The 21,801-nt window shown below is 43.1% G+C and overlaps 1 protein-coding gene across 1 annotated transcript in view; it reads right to left on the bottom strand.

The window, feature by feature from the left end:
- LOC138956762 (uncharacterized) overlaps positions 1–21,059 on the bottom strand; it is a 66,183-nt gene extending 45,124 nt beyond the window's left edge. The window contains exons 1-2 of the mRNA XM_070328028.1: positions 20,196–21,059; positions 3,761–3,924 (exon numbers count right to left, since the gene is read on the bottom strand). Coding sequence (XP_070184129.1) covers positions 3,761–3,924; positions 20,196–20,897 — 866 coding nt within the window. The 5' untranslated portion in view covers positions 20,898–21,059. The remainder of the gene's footprint in view (positions 1–3,760; positions 3,925–20,195) is intronic.
- Positions 21,060–21,801: the final 742 nt, after the last annotated feature.

Below are 21,801 nucleotides of genomic sequence, written 5' to 3'. Positions count from 1 at the left end.
GGACAGATTTGCCTAGTGCAACCACGGTATACGGTGTGTTCTCAGGACAGATTTGCCTAGTGCAACCACGGTATACGGTGTGTTCTCAGGACAGATTTGCCTAGTGCAACCACGGTATACGGTGTGTTCTCAGGACAGATTTGCCTAGTGCAACCACGGTATACGGTGTGTTCTCAGGACAGATTTGCCTAGTGCAACCACGGTATACGGTGTGTTCTCAGGACAGATTTGCCTTGTGCAACCACGGTATACGGTGTGCTACTGCTGAAGAAGATGTCTTGTTCGCCCTACTGTGTACAAACACGGCGACTTCATAGAAAGGGTCCGGAACAGAGGAACAGAGTCGCCATGACACCTGCACCGACCGGTGCATAGAGACGCAATTAAACCACCAGCCCAGCAAAGAAGGTACAGCACAGCACAATGCCCAGGTAGGCATGAACAGAGACAAAGCAAAATGTACAGTTGACAGTGATACAGGCCGTCAGAGCGAGGAAAATAATAACCAATGTCATGTCAATCGGGCTGATTTAGGTCAAACCAGCAAGAGCGACCATGTTGATGTCACTTCACACCGTGATGCACATGCTAGTGACCGTAGCTTGTCCACCCCACCACATTCCATTGTGCCAATGCTCACCCCTCTGAATACAAAGCAAACTCCACGCATGACCGACGACACACCTAATCCAGATAACACGTTGTGTATCAACAAAGAAACCATGGACACCGACCGTCAGTCTTCCAAATATGATGCAAAAGAAGCACCATTGTTTGACATACTTTCGAACGTTGACAGAGACGCAGTGGGAAAGATCGATTGCGTTAGCGCACGTGTTCGCAAGAATTGATCAAAATGCATTAGTGTGGTTTCGAAGTTGCACTCCAGCTTTGGGACAAGCAAAGGCACAAGGCACTCCCCCCTCCCCCCACCCCCCATATGTTTTCAAGAAAAGGTACTATACAGACAACCAAACATGTGTCTGCTTTGTTACGTTAAATATCTTGCTGCCAAACATACTTTAGAAAGATAATCAATTTTTGTTTTAAAGTTCCTCTTCTGTAATGTGCCGAGTTCAATATCGGGTGCCTTAAATTTGCCCCTGAACTTTCCTAAAACAAAAAGTCTAGTTTTTCCCTTCCTAGCAGGAATTCATTCTTAGCGTAGTGGTAAGCAAACTGCAGTAAGAGTCGTATAAGTCTTAGGTTCGAGCCCTGCCAGCGCGGTATTATTTAAAAAAAAGAAGTGTTTTAACACTGTTTCCTTGTACTCTCCTGTCTTTTGTTTTATTTTACTCTATTCTTCTTTATTCCAAAGCATTTTCGGTGATCTATTGCAACACTGCACACAGCTCACGAGGCACTGATTTGGCATTGATCACTTTGGAATTCGTTTGCGAACCACTGAAGCGAAACGAATCACTGGACCCGAGGCCAGAAGCGACATTACTTAACAGAATGCAATACATTGAATCCCCCTTTTAAGACCTCAAACGATCTGAGAAGTTCAGGTCTTTAAAAGGAGGGAGTCTTAAAATGAGGTTATGTTTACAGAGGGTATGAACAGAAAGTCTGCAAAAGCAAGCCTTAAAGGGGAGAGGTCTTAAATTGGGGGTAGGGTGGGGATGTCTTAAAAAGGGGGTTTAATTGTACATAACACATCAACATGGAAACAACCAGTTAACGTCAAATGTGTTTAAAGTGTGGCAAAACGTAAGTCTGCAGGGTTAGCATCGAATTACTTCGACAGAATCTATTGACACCGCATGTCTCGCTACGTCACTAAGTCGCTCATCAGTCATCGCGCTGTTGCCGAAATACAGGTCTTTCTGAGTCTAAGCCTGATCTAGATTGATATATTTTATTATATGTTATTGAAATTCATATCTTTATTTCATACGGTAGGGGAATGAATTGCCTTTCTGGCAATATACTAGGTTTTAATATAACTGGCCGTATCACAAAGATCTACAGCAAAATGTATCTGTGTACTTTTTATGACGGGTAGTGTACAGCAGTAATTTTACACTTTATTTTTCTATCATCTTTCTTATTTGGCTTACCTTTATCATATACAGGCTACCATCAATCAACAGCTTATCCATATGTACAATAATATGTTTATTTTTAATCCAATTAATCCTTAATGTGGGAAACAAATCACTGACTCTTTCAATCCCAGCTTTTTTCCAATCGAAATAAAACAACATTTTTCCTTTATACCGAATCATATAATTACTCCAAAAAATCTGTTTATACACATTATGTTCATCAATATTATCATCTTCCAACCTAAACTTATAATTTAAATGTGTCCACACTACCCTCTACCCAAATGGGCTTCAAATCATTGTCAAATTCAATTCCTTACCCGGTTTAACATTCAAATCAAAACAACCATACCCTGACACAATTTGTCCAAACCATTGTTAACAACAGTACTTGTGCATAATGTGCACATTTAACATTTCAACCCACCTTCACTTATTTCTTTCTCCATAACTTTACTTAAACTTTTTCAAAGGCTTTTTTATTCGAACTCTTCTCTGCCAAATAAACTTATAAAATAATCCATTCAATTCTGTCAAAACCCGATCTGGCAATCCAATCGTCTGCATCACAAATACCAACTGTGAAATAAAATAACATTTTATTATTGCAATTTTACCGTGAATATTTTAATCTCTTCGACTCCAAATCTTAATCAACTTCTTAATCTCTTCAACTCTTAATACCGCATTCTTTTCAACATTTATTGCTCTATCATTATTTACAAAAGAAAAACCCCAAATCTTAATCTTATCTGTGCACTCATTGAGCATTTTTTATAATCTTGGTACTTTTATTCCTTATTTCAATATACTTCTGAGTTTATTTCTCTGATTTATAAAGACTTAAATGACATTTATATGTTTCTCAATCAACCTTATTACTTTTTTTCTAAGTTTTCACTTTTAACATTCACTATTGTTATGTTCTTTTCTATAGTAAGGTAAATTCTGTTTTTTAATCTCCTCCCAACACTTCTTCACGCTCAAATCATGCAAACCATTCCAGTTGATTTGATTAAAGTTATGTTTCATTCAGTAAACCGTCCACTTGTTTAAATCAAAACGTCTTCCTTACTAGATACAACATTAGGTTACTCAGAAGGTAGATTGAAAAGAGTAAAACTCCGTGATCACTCTTCCCCACGGGACAGCAGAGCTCAATGTTTGACACATTCTGTTCGTCTTTTTCAAGGACCAAGTTTAGAATAAATGCCAGATCACATATGGCCTGCTCTTCTTCTTGTTAGTTTACCAACCATTTACTTTGAAAATGTGCCATGCAGACATTCTAAAAAAGATTCATTATTTCTTAATCTTTTGTTATTCCATTCTGTTAAATGTGTGGTTAAAATCTCCAATAATGCAAACACAATCATACTTTGTCACGTGCCCAGACCTTAACTAGCCCCGCGGTTTTTCACAGGCCTGTGTCACCTAGGCCGACGAATAACAGCCATCCCTGATAAAACATGGTCCCTATATTTGTACTTGTTACTTTGTTTGAGAGTTTTCAAACAATGAACAATCTTAAGTAAGTGGTTCTGTGTGGCGAATATGTCCATTTCTTTGTAGCTTGATTAACTATGATCAACCAAACCAGATCTTTACAAAACGTAAAAGCTCTGTAAAACACTTTCCTTGTTGCTTAAACAAGAACGTACTTTTGTACATGCCAAAACATTTGAGGAGAAAAACAGAAACACACTGACCGTGAGACAAGGTCCAGGTAGACATGGTCTGTCATGGCAGGGTCTGTGCCGGCCCCTGTCACCCGCTGCTGCCACCACTGACCCGGGGTGATGACGTCATCAGAGGTCAGACACAGCGAGGCGGGGTCTGCATGGACAGCCACACCCACACACTGACACAGGGCCTAAAGATAGATCAAAATAACCATGAATCGCAAGGTCTGTGATGGAAAATGTTGTTGGTACGCACATCAGTTTGGGAACCAAGTATTTTTGTCTATGTTTCTGTTTGTGTATTGCTTTATTTTTTATATCCAGTCAAGTATTAACCCAAAGATTAAGCCAGGAGGGAGAGGAGGTTTTATTTCCTATGTGAGATGTGTGTGTGTGTGTGTGTGTGCGTGCTTAGAACTGTACCCACGGAATACGCGCTATATAAGCTTCATATTGATTGATTGATGTGTGTGCGTGTTTGTATGTGTGTGTGTGTGTGTGTATGTGTGTGTGTGTGTGTGCGTGCATGAGTGTGTGTGTTTGTTTGTATGTGTGTGTGTGTGTGCGTGTGTGTGTGTGTGTGTGTGTGTGTGTGTGTGTGTGTGTGTGTGTGTGTGTGTGTGTGTGTGTGTATGTGTGCAACGCCTTTCTCAAGAAAACTAAGTAATCTTTTGCATTTGCTGGTGCCGGTTATTCTCAGAATTTTCATAGGGCTATTTGATGACGTCAGTTTAGCCCTTTGCAAAAGTTGAGGTCGCTCTATGAAGGCACCGTTTTTAATCAATTTGACTGACATTTGTGATACAATATCTTTGACCTGGTCTGAGCTATGGGATTGCATTCCAGCTTGGTACCTCAAAATCCGTTTTCGAAATAAGGATAATAGATAGTTATGCCGTATCAAGTGAATTCTGTACGCAAATAAAAAGAAACAAGTCACAACCTTGTCGGCTTGAAGTGGTGTTTGGCAGTTGGACTCTTTGGAAGGCCAGGGACAATTCTCTGCGCTCACCTGTTTTTCATCAACAAGCCCCCAATTTCGTGTGTGTACTTGTAATTGGGCTATGGGAGGGCGTCAATCCACGATGACGACCGAGAAGTTTCAAATGGAAGCTTGTCAATGTTGAGGGCCCCAAAGGGTTTAAAATCGTGATCGTGATTGGCGTTTTTTGACCTTTCTGTGACCGTGATTGCCGAAACTTCCATTTCTGTGATCGTGATGGGATTTTGCCCGTGATCCGTGATGACAAAAAAATCAAATCTCGTGATCGTGATCGTCATTTGTTTTCGTGATCGTGATGGGCATTATTGCAAAGCATTTTATTTTCAACGTACATTTTTCACAGCTGTATCACTCTATGATCCTCTATTCGTCAAGGAGCCAATCCCGATTGAAGGGAAGCAACAACACATTCAGAAATATGATTTTGACAGCGATTGCTTCCCTTTAAGAGAACCAATCACACACAAAAAGAGATCCAATCAGAAGGCAAATTGCAAAAGTCTGCCAAACTTCATCCAATGGAAGGGCTTCGTGCAAAAGTTTTGAGTGCATTCAGTCAAATTCGAATTCGAAGATCAAAAATGGCGTGCAGCGCGTACTGTCATCGAACTTCTGTTATATTTTGTGGATTCAAGCCAGACCAAAGCAGGCAGCGAGAATGCCTTCCTTGGTGGAAAGGTCAGGCTACGGGTCGGTCTTTCCGAAGACGAAATATCAAGGTATGTTGATCTATGTTGCTCTATGACTGTTCTGAATATAGGCAAAGATCTTAAAATTTGTTCAAGATCTTTGAGTTTGAGTGAGATCATTGACATTGTCGACATTGCCACGTCCGGCTGTCACTCACTCAGTGTGACCTCGACTGGCTCGAGATCGAGTCTGCGTGAAGCCAAAACCGAAACTAGAAATGTGTTTTTCATCCCAGCAACGTGGACACGCTTGGCATATATATTCTATTTCTAATTGTCGCTTCTTTGCATTAAGCGTCATGTTCGTTGGGGATTTTGTCAGGCATGCTACTTTTCCGGTAATTGCCGGAAATCCGATAAAGCCGTTTTCAAAATCCGGTAAAGTCAAATTTATTCCGGTGAAGTTGAAAAATTTCCGCAAAACGATCCGTGTGAATATCGCGCAAGGCGACCGGGCGCCGGTCTCAATGAAGCCAGCGCACAGTAGTGTTGTTTTCATCAGTTTGGAGGTGTGTTGAATGGTGGTGGGGGGGGAGGCTAAAATGGGATTTTTAACAAGATCACAACACTATTACAGCCCTGAAAATGATGCCCAGAATGCAACAGATTGCACAGATTTTAACCGTTTTTTGAACAAATTTCCGGGGGGGGGGCATGCCCCCGGACCCCCCTAGTTGGCTCGCCTGCTTTGCAGGCTCAGGATTGTGGCTTCGCAACTGGCACTGCGCGCTTCTTTCAGGTAACACCATTTTTGGCCTGTAGCATTCCTGTTTGTTTTTCAAGGCCATGAAACCAGGCGATGGTGTACCTCAAATTGTATGGCGAAGTTGAAAATAAAGAACCCATTACACATACATGTACTTTAATTTCAATTCACCCAATAGTTTTTTGAGAAAATGGGTTTACAAGATTTAGCTCTGGAAATGTGAAATTGTGCAAGTATCTATATATATGTATAGGTTACAACACGAGTGGTTTTTTATATGGCTTGTATTTCAGTCAAGACCCAGCGGATGAATATCATAGGGATTCACGAGCCTCTGGCGAGTGAATCCCGATGATATTCCCGCTGGGTCTTGACTGAAATACAAGCCATATAAAAAAAACACGAGTGTTGTAAGCTGTATATCCCATGCGTACACCAAAGACAACGTGGACCACAATAAAGCACTGTAGTTGTCTGTGGTGTGTAAAATAGGTGAGCCAGCGAGGTGTGTTCCTCTTCACTACCCCATGCTAAAGCCACGTCGCCGAAGAAATGAAGTGCAAACAAGTGCATCCGTAAATGTGTGTTAAATCTACATTCAAACCATTGTTCGATTTGCTTTTGAATGCATTTTAGTTTCAAGATAGTAAAGAAAGCACACACAATGAAAGTTTTCATTGAATCAAAGACAGTTTCGATTTAGGTTCTGAGTCCGCACAAGGTCACAGTTCCAGGCACGGTTGCCAACACCGGTTTGGTTAACTCGGATCCCAATTCTAGTTTAATTTTTGTGTTGGAGTGTAGAATTACGAAAATAAACTAACATTTTACTGAATAACTTCCTTTAGATTTAAGCAGTCATTTCATGTTCGTGAAATATATCTCTTAGTTAATTTGTTCGATCGTGCTTGCGTTAATCAACCCATACCGGTAGCGTCAATTCTGTCTAAAACGGTGTAATGGCTGCTCCTTGAAACTGCGTGTTGAATACCGTTTGGACTGATTTTACTCCATCAGGATGAAATACACGTTTGCTGAGCTCTTGGATACTTTCATATAACCATGAACTTACGTCAGTGTAAAGCAAAAAAGTTGGACATGCTCGAAAAATGGATGAAACAGCCTGTGCTGGATGACGAAGCGAACCGGTCAGTCAAAAAGGTGACGCAGTGCATCTTTGCTTGTTGGAACACACGGAGGAAGGGAGGTTACTCTAGCTTCACCTCAAATGAACAGCGAGGTTCGTTTGCTGTCACTATCAGTTGATTCTTCGCTTTTGTTCTTTTTTTACTCGACCTGCACCCAAAGTGTAAAGATAAACGCTTTGTTTACTGTATCGCATACCACAGATACGTATCATGGTTTTGTCCTCTGTGAATGTTGTGTTTTCTTTTGTTTAGCCATGTGAGCAATGCTCTTCATCAATCCACTGAAACATGTTCGGTGCAGTGTCAAGTGTAGGCAGAAGTATATGTCACGATCTAGTGACATAGACCAATAAAGTGTCACTCGGTGGGGTGCCTTCTCTTGGTCAATTGCGACAGAAAGCGCCTGTGCGTGAGTCGGGGCTATACGGCAGAGTTTTGCTGACAGCGCAGAGCACGGATGTTTTGTGGCGCACGGATTTTTCGGGCGTGATTCTGCTTGCAAGGCAGAAGCTGTCGATAGCTGAACTTGATATGTGACAAGGGCAGTCACGTGTTATTGGCTAGGTTGTCTGTCAGAGACACGAGGACTGGACACTTGACACTCAGCGGCAAGGGAAGAAGGATCGATGCAGCGTTTTCTAGAGTATGATGGTCTTCACCGCATAAAATATTCGGCACTCTAGAGGAACTTCAACGAGATATCACCTTCTCACAGCTACTTGTTCGCTGAGGACGAGTCGTCAATTTTCCTTCGCCGTGCGATGATGGTCTTCACCGCATAAAGTATTCGGCAAGGGGTTCTGGATATTGTGTCACTGTTGACGAACAGAGGCCATTCCAGGGAGGAAGCGGGTTTTGCTTCCATGAGAGTGCTACATTCATAGGCTTTTGAGGTAATACATCATTATTTAACGCTGTTGATGAGTCTGTGTTTGTGGAATGAAATACTCTCTGTTGTTCTTTCCAGGTTAGCGCATAATTTGCTCTCTGTGACGCTAAAATACTAATCTGTATATGGTTTTTGCAGATAGGGAGAGAAGGACGGAAAACGGCTGTTTTGTTGTTGTAAAAAGTCCATTTGTGCAGGCCCACGTGCTCGATGAGATATGTAAAGATGACATGTTTAAAGGTGGAGGGTGAGGGGTAGCTGACATGTTTAGTGCACCGATGCTTTCTGTTTGCAGCCTTGCCATCTTCTGTACGGCTGCCTTTTGCGGGACACTGCTAGCTGCAGACGTGGTAACCGGGACCGGACATAACCAGCAAACCGGCTAACCAGCGAACCGGCTAACCAGCTAACCAGCTAACCGGCTACTTGTGTCTGTCTGTGTGTGTGTGTGTGTCTGTTCTTTGTGTTCGATGCGCGGCCAAAGTTCTCGATGGATCTGTTTCAAATTTGGTGGCCATATTCACGTTCACCCTGGACACAATCTGGTCGATGAGATATTTCAATACGTGCTCTCAGCGCGCAGCGCAAACCGATTTTGGTATTTTTTTCGGGATCAACTACTATAACTCTTCCTTATCTTCTCCATGTTTTCAGCGTTTACCTCCCTTCCTTCGTATGGTGCACTCCGGTATGAGGGGCATCTTCGGATATTCCCGGCGTTCTGTTACTATTTTTAGAAGGTCACCGCAGTGTCCAGAACGCTTTCCTTGGACCCGTAAGTTGTCCTCACTGTAAAAGTGCAAAGGTCGAATCAATTTATAGCCACTCGAAAAATACACTGTCATCTATCTCTAAATATTTATTATATATATACCGAGAGGCATAAATTCTGCAAACTGAACTTTAAAAAATCACAAAAAATCAACTCAGTGGTGAATGTTTTCAATGTTTGAATATTTTATTTATTGGCCATTTTAGTGTTTATAAACCTTCGCTTTATTGATTTTGAATCGAACATCATGAAATGACAATTTTTCAAAAAAAGTGACTGAGTCCAAGCGCAATGATTTCGGAAAACGTTCAGTGTTCATCACGTTCAATGCTTTGGCCAGCTGTAAGCAACCCAATCGCTTGCTGTCTCTCTCCTTCATCAAGTCGTGGCATGATTGCGATATCTGATACAGCCAAACAGCCAGTTGCATTTTATAGGGCCATACACTATCTTTTTTACGTTATTGTCTCCCGTTCAGCCCATTGTCTTTATTAGCACAGTGAGCTGTGGCTGGATCAGCAATACTGCAAAGCGCACGCTGACAGCGTGAAACATTTGCTCCGACACTCAAGATGTCAACTACAAATTACAGGTTCAATCTGATTTTCGTTTGAGAGCAAAATCGTTCAATGCACTATTTGCAGAATTTATGCCTTTCGTGTGCCTGTGCTGGACTTGCACGAAGACAAACGGCGTCGGAACGGTATACGTGCTGCCAAGTGTGTGCGCCCAGAGCGCAGTGTGAACCGAGAGTGAGTGTGTCATTGTGTGGAAGTTTTGCTTGATTGATTTATTCATGATTTAATTTGCTTTTTGGTTCAATAGTAAAATCTGTGTTCGTTATACTTTGTATTTTGTGGTGTGATTTGCCCGAGTGCGAGACCCCCTTCCCCGAACGCCTCTGTGGGTGGAATTGTATACTTGTGTGAGTAACGTGAGTGTGTAGATCTTGAGAATGTGAAAGTTGTTTTGGACCCAGACACACACAGCAGACACCAACACAACAGCTAAGTTTCAGCCTGACAAAGAAACCCAGTGACACAGCTAATGGCTGTACTTGTTATTTCTATATCAAAACAAATGTGTCAAGATCTTTACCATTTTCTGTCCTTTTGTGGGAATCTCGGAATATTTGCCTTGACTCTGTGAAAATTGAAGGGCAGTGCTGGAGAATCGAATTGTGTTTTGTTTACGCTTGAAATTAACTTGGGAATGAGTGTACAAAATTGTTTCTTTTATTTTATTTGCATAAAACTGCAAAGTAACTGTGTTTTGAGTTCTATATTTTGATCCTATATCAGTCGTCTTCATGTGTGGACATACAAGACTTCATTCATTGACATATACACAGTCGAATTATATATATACTAAATTAATTAAAATAATGTAATGGTTCATCTTTTCAAAAATTATCTTCTGAATCAGCAAAATGCCCCTTTTATTTTAATTGTATCTCTCTACAAGCCAGAACTTACATAAAAATAATATTTTAAAAGTGACATGTCGCTTTTACTTACTTGTCTCATAGGTAGAGCAAATGCTTAATGGGTAGGGGGTAGGGGTAGTACAATCATTACAATTCAAGATTTTGTGCATTAAGGTGTGTATCTTTTTTTTCCATCGGTAAGAAGGATACCTCAACTTGAATTTACCTAAGTTTAATCACTTTAACACTTTATATTATATGTTTATTTCTGTTTCATGCTTGAAAATGACTTTCAAAACTGATACAAAAGTGTTTTTTTCATATTATCAGGACAGTAACTATGTTGTATGCTTTATTTTGTTCCTATATTAGTCATCTGGAATTTTGATCAATTAATTCACAGTAAAATGTAAACAAATCTTCAGTAGTAATTGCATTAAAAAGTCTGATATATCAATTATCATGTTATTTTTATCTTAAAATGGGCGCGTTAAATCCTAATCTGTTTGTTTTAATGGACTAAGCAATCCTTGGACTGACAGAAAAGATGTATTTTAAAAATATCCAGTTACTATTTCTTATTTGTCCAATGTGAAGAGAATATGCACTCTTTTTTGTTCAAATGGGGAGGGGACGTAGGTAGTAAAAGCATCACAGTTCAAGATTTTGCGCGACAAGAGGTGTGTTTCTTTTAACTGTGATAAAGAGGGATAACTCAACTTGGTATTTAACAATATTTTTGAACACTGTAACCACTTTGCACTTTTAATTTATTTTTTCTATCTTCGAAACTTCTAATTCAGCTTCAAAAATGAGAAACAAAGTGTGTGTTTTTTTCTGAATTCACCAGTTAAATCACTATGTTCGATGTTCTATTTTGCTTCCCTATTTATCTTCTGAAGTTTTTGATAATTCGATTACCTTGCTTTTCTATTTAGAAAATAATATGCACTCTTTTCTGAAAAATGGGTAGGGGGTGGGGGTAGTAAAAGCATCACAGTTCAAGATTTTGCACGACAAGAGGTGTGTTTCTTTTAACTGTGATAAAGAGGGATAACTCAACTTGGTATTTAACAATATTTTTTAACACTGTAACCTGGGACAGGCTGATCTTTCTTAACCCAGTGTGGGATTTTCAGTGGGGCGACCACCCCCAACCCAGCGCGTCCCCGGGTGGCGGATAGGGGAACGGTCTTCAGATATGGAGATCAGCCGCTTGCGGCCGCGGACCAAACTGGCTCCGGGTGGGATCCCGGAAAATCCTCCCCCCTGTGCTCTCAGGGTAGGACGTACGGGCCATGAGCTAAGGGTGAGGTAACCCCGACAGAAAACCCCGAATGCTGAAGACGGAGGACCCGGGCCGCACGGCGCATTCTAACAAACCACGGGTACACGCACTTACGCAAATGATGACACAATCAACCAGCACAGATGGAAATGGCGCTCGCCCATTGAGGACCCCCCAGGGTGGAGCAGCGTCGGGTCCCATGCCTCAAAGGGACCCAGCCCCAACTACTGGAGGTCCCTCCCGTCCGTCTTGTCACGCCAGGGGACGCGGGAGGAAAGTGACTGACACCACCACAACCAGGAAGAAACCCAGTCAGCAGCGACCTTTTCAGGTCATGCACTGGAACGCAGAAAGTATCCTGAACAAGAAGACAGAGTTGGAGCATATCCTGCATGAGAAGAACATCAACATCTGCTGTATTCAGGAGACGCACCTGACACCCCAAAAGTCCTTCAAAGTGAGAGGCTACCAATGCCTTAGGTCCGACAGAACAGACCGAAGCAAAGGAGGAATCCTGACCCTCATCAGGAACAACATCAATGCCTGTTTGATAGAAACGCACATGGAGGACTCCGAATATCAGGTGATTCGAATCCAGACGAAGACATCAGAATTCCATCTTGTCAACTTCTACTGCCCCAATGATAGACACCTCGCCCTTGACACGATCCCTGCAAAGGCCTCCAACTTCATCGTGGTGGGTGACTTCAACAGTCATTCACAGAGTTGGGGATATGACCACCTGGATCGGAGAGGAGAAGAGGTGGAGAACTGGCAGGACGACAAAGGTCTCATCCTTTTGAACAGTCCCTTTGACTGCCCTACATTCTACTCCAGAAGATGGCACACTACATCAACTCCTGACCTAGCCTTCTGCACGGAAGACATGCACCAGCTAACCAGCAGAGAGGTCGGAGAACAGCTAGGTGGAAGTGACCATCGGCCAGTCTTTTTGACCCTGGGCATGGAGTCCTGCACTGAAGCTTCCTTCCCACGGTGGAACTACAAAAGAGCGAACTGGTTCCTCTTTAGACACCGCACCAGCGAACTCACCAAAGACATCAGAGTCGAGGGTCGAGACATCAACATGGTGGCGAAGGACTTCAACATGAGCATCCTCAGAGCAGCGCGTGAGTCCATTCCCAGGGGTGCCAGGAGAGACTATAAGCCCTACTGGAGCAATGAATTGCAGGAACTGGATGATGATCTGGCAGACGCCAGAAGGGAAGCAGAAGTCAACCCGTCACAAAACAACAACATCCGCCTCCAGGAAGCCAAAGCCAAATTTCTCAAAAAGAAGCTACAGGCAAGACGGAGAAGCTGGCAAGAGAAAACAAGCTCTCTGAACCTTGAGAAGGATGGCAGAAAGCTCTGGAGGCTCACCAAGCAGTTGAATGATGAGAACACCAGCAGAGGAAAGATCACATTAGAAGAGAACGGGAAGGTGCTAACTGGAAAGCATGCTGCCAACCAATTTGCTGAAAGCTATGCAGCTGAGAGCAACCTCCATGTTAGCCCCGAGAAACAGAGAGAAGCAAGAAGAGAGAAAAGAGAGAGACCTGCCAGACAGTCGACAGTGGACGCCATGAGTCAACCACTCACACTCCACGAGCTGCACTCAGCTCTGAAAAAGTCAAAGGCGAAGAAGTCCCCTGGCCCAGACGGCATCACCAACGAGATGCTAACCCACCTTGGTAGTGCAGCAGAGAACAAGCTACTCGAGGTCTTCAACAGCAGCTGGCAAGAAGGATCGCTACCACAACTCTGGCGAGAAGCGATCATGATCCCCATCTTAAAAAAAGGGAAGGATCCAAAGAAGGCCACCAGCTATCGCCCAATCAGCCTCACCAGCTGTGTTGTGAAGACCCTGGAGAGAATTGTGAACGAGCGCCTCAGGTGGTACCTGGAATCCAGGAACCTCCTCGCCCCTGAGCAAGCTGGATTCCGACAGTTCCGCAGCACTGAAGATCAGGTCACTTACCTGGCGCAAGAAGTTGAAGATGCCTTTCAGGAACAGAAGCTGGTCTTCGTCACCTGGATAGATCTTCAGAAGGCCTTTGACAAGGTCTGGAAAGATGGACTCCTTGTAAAACTGCTGAGGAAAGGCGTGTCCAGCAACATGTACCAGTGGATTCGCTCTTACCTCTATAACCGCAGGGCAAGAGTTAACGTCGACCAGACCAAAAGCAAGAAGTTCCTCCTTCGTCATGGCGTCCCTCAGGGCGGAGTCCTCTCCCCCACACTCTTCCTTCTCTTCATCGACGATCTGGTGTCTGAGATGCCCAAGGGGATCAAGCTGCTCTCTACGCAGACGACCTTGTGATCTGGTGCAAGGAGGAGCACGCAAGTACTGCCACCTACAGAATGCAGCAAGCGGCAGATAGGCTGAACGCATGGGCAGAAGATTGGTGCGTCTCCATCAACAAGGAGAAATCCTCCACCACCCTATTCACACTGTCGCCAAAGCAGAAAGCCGGAACCATTAGGCTTGGTGGAACTCCTCTGAGAGAGGATGAAGAAGCAACGTACCTTGGTGTCACCTTTGACAGGCGGCAGACCTGGAAACCACACATTGCACAGGCAGAGACGAAGGCCCGGCGCAAGCTAGCCATACTCAGGAAGCTGGCAGGTACCACCTGGGGAGCGAACGAGAAGATACTGAAGACAGTATACCAGGGAACAATCAGACCCCACCTCGAGTACGGCTCCACAGCGTGGTCAACCTCAGCCAAGACAAACCTGCAGACCCTTGACCGTGTGCAAAACCAGGCCCTCCGACTCATCACTGGTGCAATGAAATCCACGCCCATCAAGGAAATGGAGAAGCTTACCACCATCCAACCCCTCTGTCAGAGAAGAGAAGCCAAGACTATGGTACAGGCCGAGAAGCTCAAGTGCCTACCCGACCACCCCATGAAGCACAGACTGAGCAACCTCACCAAGAACCGGCTTAAACGGAGCAGTTTTGTACACGAGAGCAAGAGACTTTCTCGACAGTACAGGGAAGTCCTTCCACAGAACACTCTACCTCTGACTCAAGAAGAAGAGGAAACCCCCAAGGCAACAGAGAAACCAGGCATCCAGATCTGCACCAGTGTTCCACATGTTACCTCAGGAGAAGATCAGAATGACACAGCTCGACAGGCACTCACCTTAGCCCTGATCGACGAACAGTACCCAAAAGAGGCGTGGATCCATGTATACACCGATGGATCAGCAACTAACGCCGTGCTCAATGGAGGTGCAGGCATTCTCATCCAGTTCCCTGGGGGACATACAGCTACATCCAGCGTTGCCACTGGCAAACACTGCACAAACTATAAAGCAGAAGCAGAAGCTCTCATGCAGGCCGCCTCCTTCGTTCAGGACTCCGCAGACCCTTGCTACCAAGTTGTCTTCCTCTCGGACGCCCTTTCAGTCCTTCAGGCCCTAGAGAACGACAAACTCCCACAGCTGGCCAAAGCATTACAGATGGTCAGACAAACCAGAAGAGTTGTCCTCCAGTGGATACCAGCACACTGTGGGATACCAGGAAATGAAAGGGCAGATGAGCTGGCAAAAGAAGGAGCCGTGGAAGACCAACCTGAAAACAGTGTCAGCTTTAGTGAGCAGAAGACAATCATCAAGGCATTGATGAGGCCAAGGACAAACAGAGATGACTACCACACAATGTCCAGAGAGCAGCAAGTCAACCTCATCAGGCTGCGTACTGGCCACAACAGGCTCAATGCTCACATGAACCGAAAGTTCAAGCTGGCGCCATCACCAACCTGTGCCTGCGGTCAAGAGGACCAAACAGCGGAACACATCTTACAGCGATGTCCCTTACTAGATGAGGAACGAAAAGAAGTGTGGCCGTCACCAACTCCCTTGCAGACCAAACTATACGGCAGTCGACAGGAATTGGAGAAAACGACAACATTTATCACCAGTGCTGGACTGATTGTGTAACCTCTGCGAACGCCAAGAAGAAGAAGAAGAAGAACACTGTAACCACTTTGCACTTTTAATTTATTTTTTCTATCTTCGAAACTTCTAATTCAGCTTCAAAAATGAGAAACAAAGTGTGTGTTTTTTTCTGAATTCACCAGTTAAATCACTATGTTCGATGTTCTATTTTGCTTCCCTATTTATCTTCTGAAGTTTTTGATAATTCGATTACCTTGCTTTTCTATTTAGAAAATAATATGCACTCTTTTCTGAAAAATGGGTAGGGGGTGGGAGTAGTAAAAGCATCACAGTTCAAGATTTTGCACGACAAGAGGTGTGTTTCTTTTAACTGTGATGAAGAGGGATAACTCAACTTGGTATCTAACACTATTTCTGAACACTGTAACCACTTTAGCACTTTTAATTTATTTTTTTCTGTCTTCCAAGCTTTAAATTAAGCTTATAAAATGAGAAAAAAAGTGTATTTTTTCTGAATTCACCAGTTAAATCACTCCGTTGGGTGTTCTTTTTTTGCTTCCCTATTTCTGTTCTGAAGTTTTTGATCATCTGATTACCTTGCTTTTCTATTTGGAAGATAATATGCACTCGTTTCTGAAAAATGGGTAGGGGGTGGGGGTAGTAAAAGCATCACAGTTTAAGATTTTGCGCAACAAGAGGTGTGTTTCTTTTAACTGTGATGAAGAGGGATAACTCAACTTGGTATCTAACACTATTTCTGAACACTGTAACCACTTTAGCACTTTTCATTTTTTTTCCTGTCTTCTAAGCTTTAAATTCAGCTTATAAAATGAGTAAAAAAGTGGGTTTTTTTCTGAATTCACCAGTTAAATCACTGTTGGTTGTTCTTTTTTTGCTTCCCTATTTCTGTTCTGAAGTTTTTGATCCTCTGATTACCTTGCTTTTCTATTTGGAAGATAATATGCACTCTTTTCTGAAAAATGAGTAGGAGGTGGGGGTAGTAAAAGCATCACAGTTCAAAATTTTGCGCGACAAGAGGTGTATTTCTTTTAAAATTGGTGAAGAGGGATAACTCAACTTGTTATATAACACTATTTCTGAACACTGTAACCACTTTAACACTTTTAATTTATGTTTGACTGTGTTCCATGCTTCAAATTGGGCTTCAAAAATGGATACATAAGTGGTTTGTTTCCAAATTCACCTGAATAATCACGGTTTGTTTATATAAGATCAAATACAAACCATCAATAAAACTGCTGACAGCAGATTACCCCCCTTGACTGTTGGGTGAAACTACGCCATAGACAGTTCTCTTCTAGTGGCTTAAGTTCTGGTGTATTAGCGATCGAGAAGTTTACGAGTTAGTTGCAGAATCGATGTTTGTACCTTTCTGGTCAGTTATCAGAAGATAAAGACTGGAAATGTCAAATTATCGGCCATTCATCGTGACATAAAAACACATGGCATGTATGCAACATAATAAAAGCTTGATAAAAGCATAAGAAACTTGATGCCTCACCTGTCTCGGTCGCTATTCTTCATCGTTCATAGCATAATAGCAATAACATTTGTTGTGTAGATTCGATTTGTTATTTTTTTCTGAAATAAAATACTCATGAAGAGGGTTCTGATCGAGTAAAATATATTTGTGGAAAGCTAAATAAAGCAATGCGTATGTGTCTTTGACTAGTGAAGTAGAGCTTAAGTTTATGTGCTGGTTATTGTTGGTTTTATAACACACACACACACACACACACACACACACACACACACACACACACACACACACACACACACACACAAAACCCTTATGTTTGTCAAAACATGTTGCATGTTCCTGCTTCCCACACAAATGCATGCACAAAAGCACACACGTGTACACCCCAGTCCTACACATTTACCCAACAGGTGTCTGAATATTGATAGTGGCAATCGTGGTACTGAACGGAAAACTCTACTTTCATTGTCTGGTGCAGGGGATCTAGGTCTCATTTTATACATGCATGTCAACCACCCTTACAAAATAAAAAAACCGGCACGGTTGGCCTAGTGGTAAAGGCGTCCGCCCCGTGATCGGGAGGTCGTGGGTTCGAAAACCCGGCCGGATCATACCTAAGACTTTAAAATTGGCAATCTAGTGGCTGCTCCGCCTGGCGTCTGGCATTATGGGGTTAGTGCTAGGACTGGTTGGTCCGGTGTCAGAATAATGTGACTGGGTGAGACATGAAGCCTGTGCTGCGACTTCTGTCTTGTGTGTGGCGCACGTTATATATCAAAGCATCACCGCCCTGATATGGCCCTTCGTGGTCGGCTGGGCGTTAAGCAAACAAACAAACAAAATAAAAAGCCACACATCATGTAAGCTAATTGACCAAAAACACAGACACGCAAACAAACAAAAAACGAACACTTTGATTTTTAACAAACTTAATAACAGATTTAGATAAATGCCATGCAAGGAACATTTTTATTGATTTGGGTCGATGCTTATCTGGAAAAGCACCAGCTCACTCCATTGCGATTTGAAAAGTGCTGTTTCATGAGTTCCAGATCTAGACAAGGTAGTAGCAATTTTATTTTTAGCTAGCAAAACCAAACTAGCTCTGCAATCACGTAAGCTTAAACGTCGAACCGCTTTTCCTGCCACCGTGGATGGCAGTTTGGCGGGGGGACGGCTGGTGCTGGCACACTCGGAGTGGACCTTGACTAAATGTCACCTACTATGATAGCTTTTCCGGATTGACGTACAAACAGCGATTACGATTCATATCCCCAGCAGTTTCTCATTTTTGGTAACCACTGGCTATTTGTCAGATGTGTCGTTCTCCCACATTTGAACTATGCTGGAGTGAATGCCGGTCGAAATGCCTTTTGGTTGTCAAACCACGTTCTCTTTTTTTTTACCAACCTTTTTTCGCGCAAACTGTTTTGCGTTCCGGACCGGAACACACTTCGGAGATGATCTTTGATTATTTCTGATTGGACAATGATGCCGACGCCCACATGACCCTAACTACAATGTCAAGGTCGGAAAGTCGTGAATACCTTAAAGGGTAGTTGATCATGACACCATCAAGTCCAATTAAAAAAAGTGTCATATTCCCCACACATCAATATCATCATGTGTCAATCTCCACCAGTCGTCACTCTGCCATTTAACTGTCTCTTCATTTTTTCCTCAAATGTGTATACAATGTTGGTTCCATTCGAATTTGGGCTGGTCGGTCTCAACTGAAAGATGTCTGTATGCAGTTTTTCATCATGAATATTGTATATTAAAATGCTGGTGTAAGATGCTTTTGTTTCACAAATCATTGTTGTTTTTGCAAAAATCTTGGTGATAAGGTGTTCTTAGTATGAGTTATTTCTAAATTATGCTGACTGTTAGCAATTGATAACAGACATGTCGAGAAAAAAGATATCAAGCATGAGCCTTCGGGCGAATGCTGATATCGTTTGTGAGACATGTCTGTTATCATTGACTAACAGTCGGCATATTAGAAATAACGGTTTTATTACCGTTTCTTTCGACCAAAAGACTTGAGTGCTCCTACCTGATTATGCCTGTCAGTCAAAGAATTCTTGTGACCTGGGTCAGCCAATCAGAGTCGCACACCTGACGTGATGAATATTCACAGGTTGAATGCGTTTGACACACAACAATCTCACAAGATAAAACATGCGTTTCGGTTGATGGTTTTTTTTCTTGTTGAACAGAGAGCGACAGATAAATTAGAACCGACTCCAGTCAGATGGGAAATGACGTAAAGATACATTTAAGGTAAAGCAAGTGACGCAATTTCACTTGATTTTTCCGAACTTCAACAATTTAGATTTCAAAAGAGCGGGTCGGCATTGCACACTCAGAGGGTGGGTGTTGCCTTGCTGTTCCCTTAAAAGCACCCACCGACAAAACTAGCTTTTCGGTATTTTTTTTTAGATAAAGAGAGTATTATCTGACAGCATTTGAAGTGTCATTCTTTGGAATAAATCACGCTGATATTGTTGATTTAAATTTTTACTTTGTCTTGTTTATTTTTAGCTTGATAAACAAAAAGGGTCCCTGGCTGAACGTTATAACATTTAGAGGGTCACCTAGAATCCGCCCTGATTGATAAAATAAAACTATATGGGGCACTGAATTGGTAATAAAATAAGTTAAAGAGTTTGTGCCAAGCTTGCCGTCAATATTGTATGGCTTACATTTATTATCATTTCATCGTATTCAGGACTTGTGTAAGAAGATACTGTGAACACGGATTTGATGATTTCCAGTAAAGCTGTGACGTCAGAATCGTCCAAATGACCTACTTCCGCAACCCGCGGCCACGTGCACTCCCTTTTAACTTCAATGTTTGTATGCCTCTAAGCTTTCTTTGACCTATTCGCAGAAAAAACCAGACTGTTGCCATTTGTATTTGTATTTATATTTCAATTATTAATTTTCCGCAGTGTCGGCCGAATGATAACACGCCCCTCTGGGTCCCGTCATCGTGCCGTTCCCGTCTTCCTCCCAGCCTCTTTACTATTCAATCGCAACCCCCTAATACCCCTACGTGTCTCTCAAAATAGCAATATCGTTATCGTTTCTTATATGTGTACATGTACATGCTTGCCAACCATTCCTACCTGTGACAGCGGTAGATTACCAGCCAACACCCCATGTAGCTGAGCTCTGGCGATGTTTGGCAGCATCAACGTTGTCTGTACCCGGGGTGGGGGCTGCAAGTCGGACACCACATGTTGTAAGACGTCCTTGGCTTTCTTCAGTTGTCTGATGGCCTGCTCCACCTTCTTCTTCAAGTTCACTGCCTGGTCTTGCTGCTGCTGTGGGAGCAAGGACAGTGTGTATCCTATAGCCTTGATCTCACCCACAAGGATTCCGTGCTGCCTGTGAATGACCAGCACATCAAAGTCGCCCTCTTGTTTCCGCCGTGTTTTCTTATCCATGGGTATGTTCGGCAATGCTGAACCCGCTGCAGCGAAGCAAGGTTTGTTGAGATACTCGCCAAACTTCAACTCTGACAAGACAAACATGACCTCTCCCGGGGACTCAGCCAACTGACGCAGACAGTCTAACACCCGCTGCAGACTTTGGTCATCCCGAACGTCGCTTTGTGAGAGAAGTGACGCACCACCGGGGGGTCTGTCAGACAGGGGTGGCCCTGTCACAAGGACGGGGTGTCCCCATGCTAACTGCAATTCCTCATGTTGCGTCCTGTGGAAATGGACGGGTGGCAGGAAGTGGGTACGTTGGTAAAGATCCGGGTACCACTTCACTACCTGCTGACGCCACAAGGCCATGTCGGGGTGGACTGGAGCAACCGTCATGTTCGTGAATCACCTTCTGAAAACATTAAACCCCATTATTCCTATAAAAGAGACAGACTGCAATGGTAGGGGAAGAGAAAGATGGAAAGAGAAGTACACAATCTACGGCCATGTTTTAGAGGCTTGGCTCCTGCTATCCTGGCCCTGGAATACCTATTGAGTAGAATTGAAATTAAAGGTGTGTCCTCTCTCTCCATGACTATTTTCAGCACCTCCCTTTTTTAATAAAGAGACCAAACATAAAATCGTTCTCTTAATCATCACCAACATCGTCACAATTTTCATTGAGTTATAATCTCTCTCTCCCTCTCTCCCTCTCTCTCTCTCTCTCTCTCTCTCTCTCTCTCTCTCTCTCTCTCTCTCTCTCTCTCTCTCTCTCTCTCTCTCTCTCTCTCTCTCTCTCTCTCTCTCTCTCTCTCTCAGCGGAAATTATCGTCATTTTCAGCCAATAATGATCAAGTTTTAAAATGGCATGTGATATACAAGTGTACCGCGCTGCCGTTGGTCTTTTTGTGTCAGTTTTGGTGAAAATTCTGACGAGATATGCGTGTAAATCTGCAAAACGGGTCCGGGGTCTGAAGCTACACACAACAGCAGGCCTACTCAGCGTGGCGAGTTTACTCGCCTTTTTCCTTATGGCTGGTGTAGAGCCGAACCCCGGCCCTGGTCAGTCAAGCGTGGCTACAGACAGAAAGGAAAGTTCACGTGCCGTCAACACAAAGGCTACTGTCAGCGGTGTGAGTGACACAGAACAGTCGAGTGTCAGTGCAGGGGTGTGTGAAACCAGGGACGATTGTTTATCTTTGGCTGTGGAAATGATGGCTGCTGCAATTAAGGAACTTCAAACCTCACAGAAATCTCTCTCCTCTCTCATTGACACAAGACTGTTGGAGCTGGAGAACAA

The sequence above is a fragment of the Littorina saxatilis genome, unplaced genomic scaffold (assembly GCF_037325665.1).
Source record: "Littorina saxatilis isolate snail1 unplaced genomic scaffold, US_GU_Lsax_2.0 scaffold_231, whole genome shotgun sequence".
NCBI classification, from domain to species: domain Eukaryota; kingdom Metazoa; phylum Mollusca; class Gastropoda; order Littorinimorpha; family Littorinidae; genus Littorina; species Littorina saxatilis.
The sequence above is the reverse complement of the archived record's forward strand: the minus strand, read 5'-3'. Positions and strand labels throughout refer to the sequence as shown.